This window comes from Ascaphus truei, chromosome 4 (genome assembly GCF_040206685.1).
Source record: "Ascaphus truei isolate aAscTru1 chromosome 4, aAscTru1.hap1, whole genome shotgun sequence".
Lineage (NCBI taxonomy): Eukaryota > Metazoa > Chordata > Amphibia > Anura > Ascaphidae > Ascaphus > Ascaphus truei.
Window position 1 is genome coordinate 33,700,257 of NC_134486.1, and position 13,344 is coordinate 33,713,600.

The 13,344-nt window shown below is 39.2% G+C and overlaps 2 protein-coding genes across 7 annotated transcripts in view; one reads left to right on the forward strand and one right to left on the reverse strand.

Annotated features, from left to right (window-relative positions):
* The window catches only part of MIA3 (MIA SH3 domain ER export factor 3), a 104,742-nt gene that overhangs the window by 68,011 nt on the left and 23,387 nt on the right, over nt 1-13,344 (reverse strand). For all 5 annotated transcript variants that reach the window (XM_075595558.1, XM_075595556.1, XM_075595557.1 and 2 more), the window contains exons 4-5: nt 4,651-8,314; nt 1,246-1,398 (exon numbers count right to left, since the gene is read on the reverse strand). In XM_075595558.1, the coding sequence (XP_075451673.1) occupies nt 1,246-1,398; nt 4,651-8,314 (3,817 nt within the window). The remainder of the gene's footprint in view (nt 1-1,245; nt 1,399-4,650; nt 8,315-13,344) is intronic.
* The window catches only part of TAF1A (TATA-box binding protein associated factor, RNA polymerase I subunit A), a 113,634-nt gene that overhangs the window by 10,760 nt on the left and 89,530 nt on the right, over nt 1-13,344 (forward strand). The gene's annotated exons all lie outside the window — the stretch shown is intronic.

Here is a 13,344-nt window from a genome sequence, read left to right on the forward strand (position 1 = left end):
GAGACACTGAAAGTACAATAGGAGAGGTAAGAGGAGATCCAGGATAGCGCTTTGTTATGAATACCAAGAGTATGGAGAATGTGAAGGAGGAGAGGGTGGTCCTCGGTATCAAATGCTGCAGAGAAATCGAGTAATACTGTATGAGCAGAGTGTAATGACCTCTGTCTTTGGCAGCATGCAGGTCATTAGTTATTTTAGTGAGGGCTGTTTCAGTGGAGTGAGCAGTGCGGAAGCCAGATTGTCAGAGGGTCTAGGAGAGAATAGGTGGTGAGAAAATTGAGCAGGGGAGAGAACACAAGACGTTTAAGGAGTTTAGAGACACAAGGCAGAAAGGTCAAGCTTGCTGTTTTTGAGTAATGGTATGACTGTTGCATGTTTGAAGGAGGAGGGTGTGTGTGTGTGTGTGTGTGTGGATGGTGTGTGTGTGTGGATGGTGTGTGTGTGTATATATATGTGTGTGTATATATATATATATGTATATGTATGTGTGTGTGTGCGCGTCTGTGTACAGCGCATGTATCTGGTATGCGTGCACCTGTGTATTGTGGGTGTTGGATATATGTAACGTGCATCTGTGTATGGGGTGTCAGCTGCTCGATTCTTGGTCCGGTTGGTTGGGCTTGACCCCCGGGCTAAAACTTGCCAGCCAGCCCCTACTTCCCAGCCACCATATGTTATTATATTTCATGTAGACTATCTTTCTGCCAGTGATGGAGATAAACAGTATTTGAAAGGTACTCAACAAGATTACAAGAAATGAAAAGACCAAGACCTGGAAGATCCTTGGAGAGGCTTCATCCAGCAGTGTGTTGACAAGGGCTAATGATTATGAGATAGATAGATAGATAGATAGAACAGTCAAAAATTATATCTACCTTGGCCAGCAAATAACAACGGATGGAAACCTTTTGAATTAAATCAATGGGAGAATGAAGATGGGATGGAACGCATTTGGAAGAAACAAGATAATATTTCAAGGGAACCTTCCACTGTGCGTCAAGAGGAAAGTTTGACCAGTGCATTCTGCCAGTGCTCATATATAATTATCACACATACAAAGCGATATGGTTGTCCGTAGCACATTTCTTTTTGTTTTGTATACTTCGGTGTCATGGGTGGACTACGAAATTCCACATGACAAGATAAGTGACTTTAAATATGGCACATTTGATTTTTGATCTTCTGGGCTTCACTGTTGACAATATGATGCCAGGAGTTAATTGGAAAGGTACATTTATGTCTTACCTGTTTCAGGTTCTCCCTCATTGGATTGATTTTCAGCTGATCCAGAAGTGGTTGCATTGGAGCTCTCCTCTTCTTCCATGTTAGGGTCGGGTACTTGTTGACCAGGTTCCGTTTCCTCAAACTCTTTATTCACATTGTCATCTATATCAGCTTCTAAATAGGAAAAAACAAGGTTGGTGCCACTATTCTTTATGAGTGCCTACTAATGCAAGCATTTTTGTTTCTATATATTTATAAATATAGTATATATATATATATATGTGTGTATATATATATATATATATATATATATATATATATATATATATATATACACATACACATACACATACAGTACACACACACACACACCTCTTAAGCTGCCCATCTTTAAGTTGGTAAGCTTTATAATAGGGACTCTACTATATTGGTACTGGGAAAGCTGCCAAACTGCCAATCACAAAATGGCGTACCGTAAGAAATTATAAGTATAAGAACTATATTGAGTTAGTTCTGACCCTTTCTCAACTATTCTGAATAAGACAATTTTAAGTAACATAACGCTGATATGGTATCAAATTGGGGGAAGGGAAGGGGAGAGGTGCTCTTGCGTCAGCCTAGAAATCTAAGTAGTAGGAGAACCTAAGGTGCAATAAAGGCACAAATGAAAATGTGTGAACAAAAAAAGAGACATTGGACACTAATGAAAGGCGCAGTTCGTCCTGGGAACCAATAGTGACAGAATTATATCTAGAAAAGTAGAGGCTTGTTCACAGTCACCAATCAAGTCACTAAATACAGTCAGGCGTATGCTCAGCTGTAACATAAATCTCAGGGTATGTTTAGTGGTCTCTATGATTGTGGATTACAGTTCAAAGTTACTAAAACGGGTGCGTGCTACGCCGTGCGCGAGCGCGGATTTTTAGTTGGCTGACGTCAGTCAGCCTTTCTATAGAAGGGTCGTAATATACAGCATGCGGCCGTGCGAACGCGCGTGCACGTGCCGCATGCTTTTCGTGTATATAGTGCCAGGAGCTGCAGGTAAGGTATATGTGTGTATATGTGTGTGTGAGTATATGTGTGTGTATGTGTGTGTGAGTATATGTGTGTGTATGTATGTGTGAGTATATGTGTGTGCATGGGTTGTGTGAGTGAAAGTAAGTCCTAGATAAGATTTTTTAAAGAAAAAAAACTTTAATAAATATTTTTTTTTTTTTACTTCTGCAGTTATTTACACACACACACACACACACACACACACACACACACACACACACACACACACACACACACACACACACACACACACACACACACACACACACACACACACACACACACACACACACACACACACATTTGAGCACAGGCAGCGGTGTGGAAAGATGAATTTCCTCATCTTCGCCGCTGTCGGTCGGCTCCCCTCTCCCTGCGCGCGCGTGCGACCCTTCTATAGAAAGGCTGACTAACGTCAGCCAACTAAAAATCCGCGCGCTCGCACGGCCTAGCACGCGCCCGGCACTATAGAACGTGCCTTATACACTCAGGAAACATATGGTATCTCAGTACTGTACTGACTGCAAGAGAAACAAGCAGGAAGTTATTGCTACATTTTCACATTGTCGCAGTAATATACTGTAGCAAAGTTTGTATACAGCCAAAAGGGCTGATGGGCAGTCTTACTTTACTTAATAGCCCCCTACCATGGTAGACTTAGAAAATAAGACATTGATTCATAACTGCTGCAACAAAATGTTGCTACTAAACTGCTCTTAAAGTAGTGCTTGAGGGTTTAAAATGCGCCCAGAAATAAGAAATCAATGGGCTAGAGACAGGGAATGCTTTAAGTGTTGATCCAAGTATAAAGCACATTGTTGCCTGTAATAAGCATACCTGTTCTGCAGTACTGTAATACCCGTTCTGCAGTACTGTAATACCCGTTCTGCAGTACTGTAATACCCGTTCTGCAGTACTGTAATACCCGTTCTGCAGTACTGTAATACCCGTTCTGCAGTACTGTAATACCCGTTCTGCAGTACTGTAATACCCGTTCTGCAGTACTGTAATACCCGTTCTGCAGTACTCTTCTAGACCAATATACTGTACAGTAGGTCAGAATCTGCTGCATTAAAAAAAAATGGCTAGTACCAACTAGGAGAGACACGTGTGCTCTCATACACCATTTAGTAAACAAATGAGAAGCAGTTTGGTTTAAGAGCAGTTTAGTAGAAACATTTTGTTGCAGCAGTAATGAATCAATGTCTTATTCTCTGAGTCAACTTTCATAGGGGATATTGATTTTCCACGCGGTAAAAGTAAGACTGTCTGTCAGTCCTCCTGGCTGTATAGAAAACAATTGTTACATTAGACTGACTGCAACAATGTGAAAATGTAGCAATAACGTCCTGCTTGTTTCTCTTGCAGTCAGTACTGAGATACCATATGTTTCCTGAGAGTATTACTTACAGTTTTAGTCACTTTGAACTGTAATCCACAATCATAGAGACCACTAAAATTACCCTGAGATTTATGTTACAGCTGAGCATACTGCAGCCTGACTATATTTAGTGACTTGATTAGTGACTGTGAACAAGTCTCTACTTTTCTAGTTATAATTCTGTCACTATTGGTTCTCAGGACGTACTTAGTGTCCAATGTATTATTAATGATAAAACACCAAAAATAAACGTGTATATGAGTGTTTGTCACGTATACGTTCATTTATACATGAGTAAAGGTTAAGTTTTATGGTCTACTGATTTATTCTATTTTAGGTATAGAGTGCAACAAAGGGATTATTTGTTCAAACATATACGCTGATATATATATATATATATATATATATCGTGTTGCCTACCATTGACCTAGACAGCGTATGTATTTGCTTGAAAGAGACGAGGCTCTCTCTGCTGCTTACATTAAGACAGCGGTGCGCAAAGTGGGGGGCGCGCTTCCCCGAAGGCATTTAAAATAAATGCTGGGGATCGCATCAGGCCTCTGTAACTGGTTTACTTACCTTGGTTCCAACGACGCGTCTCCATGGCAACCGGTGTTAAATTACGCTGCTGGGTCATGTGATGTCACGGTGCTGTGGCAACGTGACGTCACATGACCCCGGGCCTTGCACGGGGTGGGGGAGGGGGAACAGGAGGGGAGAGGAGAAAGAGGGGCGCATGAAGATAAGTTTGCGCACCACTGCATTAAGATATCAAATAATACATTATCATAATTTAAAGCAGCTTCTTTGTTGAACTACTTTTGCTGGGAAGATATGAATCAGGATGTCTTCTAGTGTTGGACACATTGGCAACCCAACAAGCACAAGAAAAATTACAATTTTTACACATGTTTTTTTTTTAAACTAGAAATGGCCTTAATTGGTTTATGGTTACTAGAATATTAACCAAACTTCTCTAATACACATACCGTCTTCCTGAGTGTTTGAGGTTTGCTCTGGTACTTGAACACCTGGTGCAAGCAAAGAACTATCAGCCATTGAATATTTTTGTCCTAACCGATATACTAAATCCTGGATATCTTCCAACAGAATAGCTTCTTGGTCAAATATTTCCTTTTCTCTGCTCATCATCTCCTCATTTTCTGCCTCTCTTAAGTCCAAGATGCTCTCAACAAAGTCCAGAATATTGGTTTCTGACAATTCCAAAATTTGCTCCAAATCTTTATCAATGTAATCTTGGTGTGCGTTATCTTTTCGTGCGAGCTGCAACTCCGATTCCAGGTCCTGGAACATGGCTTCCACGCTAAAGATATTCTCAGAGCCAAGATATTTTTTAAATCGCTCTATATTTTCTTCATCCAAGTATTTCCCCATAATGGTTAGCTCTTTATAATCCTCACTCTCCTCATTAGGATTGTTACCTATATTCATTGATTGATCAGGTAACTCCACATCTTTTTCGGCTTGTTGTACGTCAGCTATCTCATCATTATGATGATCTGAAAGGTCTTCTTGGCTGTTTGTCTCGGGTAGGGTAGCACTCTCTTTGCTTTCAAGGACTGGATTTGGTATGTCACTTTTTAATAGGCTGGTGTTTTTAGCTGGCAAGGTTTCCGCATCAGCAAAAAGCCCATTCTCACTCATGTTGATATTATTCACTGAAGGCTCTTCAACCTTTGGTGATCTAGAAATGTCTTCTGCTTTTGTATATTTTGGTGCTTTATTCAAAATATCATCTTTTTTTTCTTCTATGTCCTTTTGGTGATCTTTTGTCTGTCTTGTTTCCTGCAAGTCGATTTCTTCATTTTCTATCTCTGAATTTGTAACTGTCCTTTCTTGGTTTGGTTCCACCTTTTCCCTATCAGAATTGACAGATTCCTCTGTTTTATCAAAGCTCTCATTTATAATGCCACTTCCACTCTTTGCCAATATCTGTTGTGATAGAATTGCGCTTGCAGCATTTTCGTCTTCCAACTGCTCCTTACCTGCTTTCAGGATTTCATCATCTTCCACTTCTACACTCGCTATTGTGAATCCCGATTTGAGAATGACGTCCACATCTGAAGGTGTTTTTCCTTTATGGTCATGATTACTATGAGTGGGATTTTCTTCAGGAATTGGGATTTGTTTGCCCCCGTCTTTAGAAACACTATCTTTATCGGATAATTCTTTGAGGTCCTCTGTTTTCAGTCTTGCATCATTATTGTTTGATGTATCTTGCTCATCTTTAGCATCACTGCTCCTCTCATTTTCCTTAAGCCCGGCTTTGATAGCAATGTCATTTTGACTGGGCAGATCATTTTTTACTGAAGATGACACCTCTAAACTTGCTGCTTCTTTGTCGGATTCTTGGATGAAAGAAGCATTTGTAGGTTTGCCATCTGTTTGAACTGCTTTGTCTACAGACTCTTCTATCTTCATTGTTTCTATTTCTTCACCCTCTTTTTTCTCTATTTTAGTAGCGTCTAACTCTGTATTATTATTCGAGGTCTCCAATACTAATAATTCCTCTGCAGACATATTTTTAACATTCAAAGACTGCTGTTCATCTTTTTCAGGAATTGGGCTCTGTTCACCACTGTCTTTAGAAACACGATCCTTACCAGATAAGTCTTTAAGGTCTTCTGTTTCCACTCTTCCATCATCATTCTTAGACATATTTTGCTCTTTAGCATTGCTGCTCGTCTCATTTTCCATAAGCCTGTCTTTCATACCAGTGTCATTTTGACTGGCCAGATCTTTTTCTACTGAAGGTGCTGTCTCTAATCTTTCCACTTCTTTGTTCAATTCTTGCTTAAAATTATCATTTGTAGGTTTGCCATCTTCAAGAGCAGCTTTGTCTACTGTGTCTTCTTCTGTCTTTACTGTTTCCTTACTCTCTATGCCAAGAGTGTCTAACTCTGTATTAGCATAGTTCTCCAATACCTTTGCTAATTCCCCTGTAGATATATTTTTAACATTCAAAGATTGCTGTTCATCTTCTTCATGTTTTTCTAAACTGTCCTTAAGTTGTTTTCTCTCTGCATTATTTTCCTTGATCCCCGTTATACTTTTCAGGTCCTCTGAATCACTTTTGGATGCATATTTTTCTCCGTCAGATTCACTGTAAATCTCTACGTACTCTTGTTTGCCATCTGCATGTTTTTCTTCCCTTTCTCCAAGATTGTTTTCTGATGCATCTTTTTCTAGTTTGCCCCCAATAGCCATATCCTGCCCTATGCCCTTGTCTTTTTTAATATCAGTTTCTTCTGATTTATCAAGCGGTTGTTTTAATGAGTTCAGTGTTTTTATTACTAATTTGGGATCAACATCCCCTTTGGGAGTAGAAGCAGGAGGAGAATCACTTGTGGACACATGAAGCTTGTCAGCAGGTGAGGTGCTCTCTGGCACGTCATCAGCACTAGCAGTAGTTGTATTTATCATTTGATTGGTTTCCAATGGCTCATCAGTATCAACTGAAGATGCTGTTTCTTTTGACGATTTCTCATGATTTACTTCAGTTAGTATGGAATCTTCCTGGTCAGTAACAGGTTCTGCATTTTCATCTTGCCTTGCATGTTTCTCCATGTCAAGTAAATAAATGCGCTCATCTTCTTTTGATTCAGCGGTTTCAATATGTTCATCATCTTCCTCCCTTGCCTCATCTGAATCCGTTCCGTCAAAATCCGTGACTTCTTTTGTATGTTCACCACCACTAACAATAGCAAAGAAGGTGTCTCCCCAGGTAGTTGTTAAATGCTTTTTTGGTTTCAGTGATGTAGCATGTCCCTCCTCTACTGCAATATTCACCTCCTCTTCAGTTGTTGCAGTCTTTGCCTCCAATGCTGAATCTGGGGCAGAGTCATCCTCAACGGAAACGGCTTCATCTATTGACTCCACATCGGATTCTTCATAGGATAACCAAGGAGGCTCATCTGATTGTTCAGTAACTTCTTCTTCTTCTGCATCATGGGGTTCAAAGACATCTTCATACAAGTACTCATCTTTTTGTGTAACCTGTTTGGTTTCCTCGTCATCAGTCACGACCGCATCAACTGATGAGTCAATATGGGTCTTCAAGTCTTGAAGCATGTCTTTATTAATAAGAGTATAGTTTTCCACATCTTTAGTTTTTTCATTAGTCCCAATGACTTCTCCCTGAGAGATACCCTCATTTTTGGCATGTCCACTATCTGGCACTTGTGGTTTTTCTATAATCCTTTCTTCTGACAGTTGAAGTGCAACTTTGTCTTCCTGAGAATTTTCTGATTGACTATTTACATTAAGGTTGTCTTTTTTCTCCTCCACATTTTCATCTCTCTCAGAATGGGGAACAGTGTCTCCAGTTTTATCTGCTTCTGAAAGGGTACTTGCGGGTTTCTCTAATGTATTGCGTTCAACTAGCCTTTCCTCCACCACATCTTTACTCTTCTCATTATCATCTCTTGCTTCCTCTTCTTGGTGGTGAGAAGGTTTATCCTTTCCCACCAACTCATTCTGGGGCTCTAATGCCGGCTGGGTTCCAGATGGTGTTGCTTTTTCTGAATCACCTCCATTTCCCGCTGTGCTTTCTTCTTGCTTATTTAAAAGTTCACGAACGTTATAATTATCAAAATTATCGGTCCCTCCATCGAAACATACAAAATCAGTTTCCTAAAATGAAAAACAGAAGCAGACGTCAAACATGTTTTGTAGCCAAGTTTTCACATTGTAATTAATTTGCTTTACCAATTAATTTGCATTCACTCTGTTAGGTGGGTAACAGAATCACGACTTGAACAATAGATGAGACAATATATTGAGACAATAATAAGAGAGAGATGTTCATAATTATTCCATTAAAAAAAAAATCCCCCTATCTTGGGTTAGCCAATCAGAACACTTCCATGCAGATATGAAGATCAGCATTTCACAACAATTGTGCTCTTGTGCAGAGAATCAACCCAATTAGATCAAATCAATGAAACCAAGCTTACAGTTTACAATACTTTAATTGTGTACTGTACACAGTGTTTTTTTTCTTGTCCCATACGTGTGACGTCTCAAAAACAGGGCTGAAAAACACAGACAGCTCAGATGTTCTCTGGTGATGTGAAATCAGGAATACTGCGCTGCATTAAGGCTTGCGCTGACGGGCAATAGAGAATTGCAATGTTACCGGGAGATGGATGTTGCAACTTTCTATTCCTGATCCCGTCATATTTGTAGTTTTTTTGTATCAAAACTGGCACACACACAAACTAAATCCCAGGAACTGGAGGTCATGGGTCTCTGCCCCCCCCCCCCTGGTTCAGATAAGGTTAAAAAAAAAAAAAATTAATTTTGGGTGGGATTGCTGCTTTAAATGACCAATAAATACATATGTTAGGACAGAGCAAGATGTAACAGGTGTGTGGGGTGATGAGAGTGAGGGTTAGAAAGTATTATTTAGTATCTTCTTTTTCTGTTCTAGTATTTTGCAGCCAATTATTTTAAGCTTATATGTACTTTTTCATTAAATGTGATTTAAAAAAATATATATACACATACTGTACACACACATAGTTACATAGTTACATAGTAGATGAAGTTGAAAAAAGACATGCGTCCATCAAGTTCAACCTATGCTAAATTTAGACACCAGATACTTTATCCTATATCTATACTTACTTATTGATCCAGAGGAAGGCAAACAAAAAACCCCATTAAGGGAAAAAATTAATTCTTTCCTGACTCCAAGAATCGGCAATCGGATTTCTCCCTGGATCAACATCATCTCCATGTTTACTTATTTGGTATATCCCTGTATACCTTTCCTTTCTAAAAAGATGTCCAACTTTTTTTTGAACAAATCTATTGTATCTGCCATCACAGTCTCCATTGGTAATGAATTCCAAATGTTAACTTCCCTTACTGTAAAGAACCCTTTCCTTTATTGCTGGTGAAATCTCCTTTCCTCCAAGCTTAAGAGATGGCCCCGAGTCCTTTGTACTGCCTTTGGGATGAATAGTTATTTTGAAAGCTCCTTGTACTGTCAACCAATATATTTCTATATAGTTATCATATCCCCTCTTAGACGACCCTAATGTAAATAAATCTAATTTAGCTAGCCTCTCCTCATAAGTTAGATCATCCATCTCCTTTATTAATTTGGTGGCTCTTCTCTGCACTCTCTCTAGTTCCATAATGTCTTTTCTTAGGATTGGTGCCCAAAATTGTACTCCATATTCAAGTGTGGTCTTACTAATGCTTTGTAAAGGGGCATAATTATGTTTACTTCCCTTCCATCCATTGCCCGTTTAATGCAAGTTGAGGTCTTGTTTGCCTTTGCAGCTACTGCATGACTTTGGGCACTATTGCTAAGACTGATGTATACAAGCACTCCTAAATCCTTCTCCATCAAGGATTCCCCCAATTTATCCCCATTTAATTTGTAAGTCTACATGTAGAGGGGAGGTGATGCTCAAGTGCCTAATTTGTAAGTCGCCTGTTTATTCTTACATCCCAAATGCATAACGTTACATTTATCTGTATTAAACCTCATCTGCCATTTACCTACCCAAGTTTCCAGTCTATCCAAGTCCTTCTGGAGAGAAATTACATTCAGCTCTGATTCTACTACCTTACACAATTTAGTATCATCAGCAATAATGGAGACTTTGCTCTCTATGCCAACCTCAAGGTAATTAATAAACAAGTTAAAAAGCAGGGGTCCCAGTACCGAACCCTGAGGTACTCCACTCGCGACCTTAGCCCAACCTGAAAAATTTCCATTTATGACAACACTCTGTTGTCTATCTTTCAACCAGTTTTCAATTCAGGTGCATATATTTTTACGGAGTCCAATTTGCTTTATTTTGTACACCAACCTCTTGTGTGGAACTGTATCAAAAGCCTTTGCAAAATCTAAGTAGACCACATCAACTGCATTACCCTGGTCTAAATTCCTACTTACCTCCTCAAAGAAACAAATAAGGTTAGTTTGGCATGATCTATCCTTCATAAATCCATGCTGACTATTACTAATAATTTGGTTTTCTATTAGGTATTCCTGAATATTTTCCCGTATTAAACCTTCAAGTTCTTTCCCCACTATTGAAGTCAGGCTTACAGGTCTGTAATTCCCCGGTTGTGATCTAGCTCACTTTTTAAATATAGGCACCACATCTGCTTTACGCCAATCTTGTGGTACTGAGCCTGTGGAAATGGAGTCCTTGAATATTAAATGTAATGGTTTGGCTATTACTGAACATAACTCCTTGAGAACTCTTGGATGTATACCATCGGGGCCAGGTGCCTTATTTATTTTAATTTTTTCAAGCCGCCTATGAACTTCTTCCTCAGTTAACTAATTGTTCATTAATGTGGAGGTTGTGGCTTCCTTCTGTGGAACGGCTATTGCAATTGATTATTCCCACGTACATACAGAGGCAAATAATTTGTTTAATACCCCCTGCTTTTTCCTTATCTCCAATAATCTGCCTGCCCATCTCACACTGACCGGTCATATATTTTCTTTTCTCATTTTTTGTTATTAAGGTACTTAAATAACTTTTTAGGGTTGATCTTACTTTCTATTGCAATCCTTTTTATATTATCCATTTTTGCTAACTTGATTGCCCTTTTGTAATTTTTGTTACATTGCTTATAATTCTGATACGATGTCCCCGTCCCTTCTGACTTCAAGTATCTAAACACCTTCCTCTTCTTGTCCATTTCCTCCCCTACCTATTTATTTAGCCAGGTAAAAAATGAGAGATGTCTGGCGGTTCACTGCTCACCGTGGGGGTACAATAAAGGAAATCCAAACACAATCAGAAGAGTAGGCTGTTTTTTGTCTACACTATCTGGAGCATCGGTTTTGGAGTGTATTCTCCATATCTCTCTACTGTTTATTTAGCCACATTGGTTTTGACTTATTTCTTTTATACTTATTACCCAAGGGTATACACTGATAAGTGTACTTTTCTAACAATGTTTTAAAGACTGCCCATTTATCTTCTACATTTTTCCCTGCAAAAACATCATCCCAATGTATTACTTGTAGATTAGTCCTCGGTTTATTAAAATCTGCCTTTCTAAAGTTTAAGGTCTTTGTTGAACTCAAGTAATCTGTTTTTTGATACTTTATTTCAAATGACCATGTTATGATCACTGTTACCCAAATGTGCCTGGACTTGAATATTTGTTATTACTTCTACATTGTTTGATATTACCAAATCCAGCATTGCCCCTCTCCTGGTTGGTTCCTCAATAATTTGGGTCATATAAGTGTCTTTAAGCACCCCAAAAACCTATTTCCTTTTTTTGTAATGCTAATCTCATTGCCACAATCTATATTTGGATAATTAAAATCACCCATTATGCAAACATTACCTAGTTTTGATGCCTTCTCCATTTGCAAAAGTATTTTAGCTTCCTCAATCTCACCGATATTTGGTGGTTTACAGCATATCCCTACAAACCTTTTCTTTATACTTTTGCCTCCACTGCTAATTTCTATCCACAGGGGGTCTCTACATTTTCATCATTCCCTTCATAGACATCATCACTTATAATAGGTTTCAGATCCGGTTTAACATATAAACATACTCCACCTCCCCTTCTATTTCCTTCCGAAAAAGGTAATAACCCTCTAAATTAACTGCTCAGTCACGAGTTTCATCCCACCATGTTTCAGTAATGCCTATGATATCATACTGCTCCCTTGCAGCTATTAATTCAAGCTCCCCCATTTTATCTATCAGGACTCTTGCATTAGCAAGCATGCATTTCAGTTTTTTTTCAGTCTGTACTCCTTCATTTCTGCGCCAATTTGGTTTAGTCTTTAGAAGTTTAGTATTATCTGTATTTACTATAGGTGTCTCGCTGCTTGTCAAACTCGCACTTGACCCCATTCTATCCATAACCCCTTGTTTCCTCATCTATTCTATTTAGTGTGTTATCTGTTTCATTCCCATATTTGTGAGGGGCAGACTACAACGATGGCTTCTGTGTATTTCCGAATATCTCCTCAGCTGTTACCAGTGAGCACATAGATGAAGTCTGTTCGCCCCATGTATGTCGTTTTAACCACTCCTGCTGCAATTAACATCTCGTGTGCAGGAAATACTAGCAATATCAGCTGCTTTTCATAGTAAGAGAACTGTCAGGTTACAATTAACGTAAACATTTGTCCTCTGTGCCTCTTGTGTTAATTAACCTGTGTCTGGGCAGAGTTCAATAGTAGAGTTTAATCAGGTGACTACCTAGAGAGAGATGATGCAGCATTGCAGGGGGTTAGAAGCATTGCAGGGCGTTAGCAGCGTTGCTTACTTGAAGTGCCCCTCTTTTAAAGTGGCAATATTTTTATGTGGCTTACAATATGGAGTCATACAGGAGATTTAAAGCAGTGGAACTACAAGAGCACAAGCCTTGCCTTTGGATAAAGAGAACATCCTGCATGCTTCAGTGTGCCCCATAAACAAGAGCAGTAATATTATTGCCCAGTCTGCCTTACTACCCTACATTACCATCACGTTTCCCCCACCTACTTCCCGATAGCCCCACTTTTATACATAACTCTCTGCTAATTCTCTATGTCTACCCTGTTACTCTTTTTCTTCAGTCTCATCTCTACTGATCAAGTTCTCATCTTCCCTCTAACTGCCCTATACATTGTACCTTCACTCCTCTCTGTACCTATTAACCTTTCTTCTTTCTAC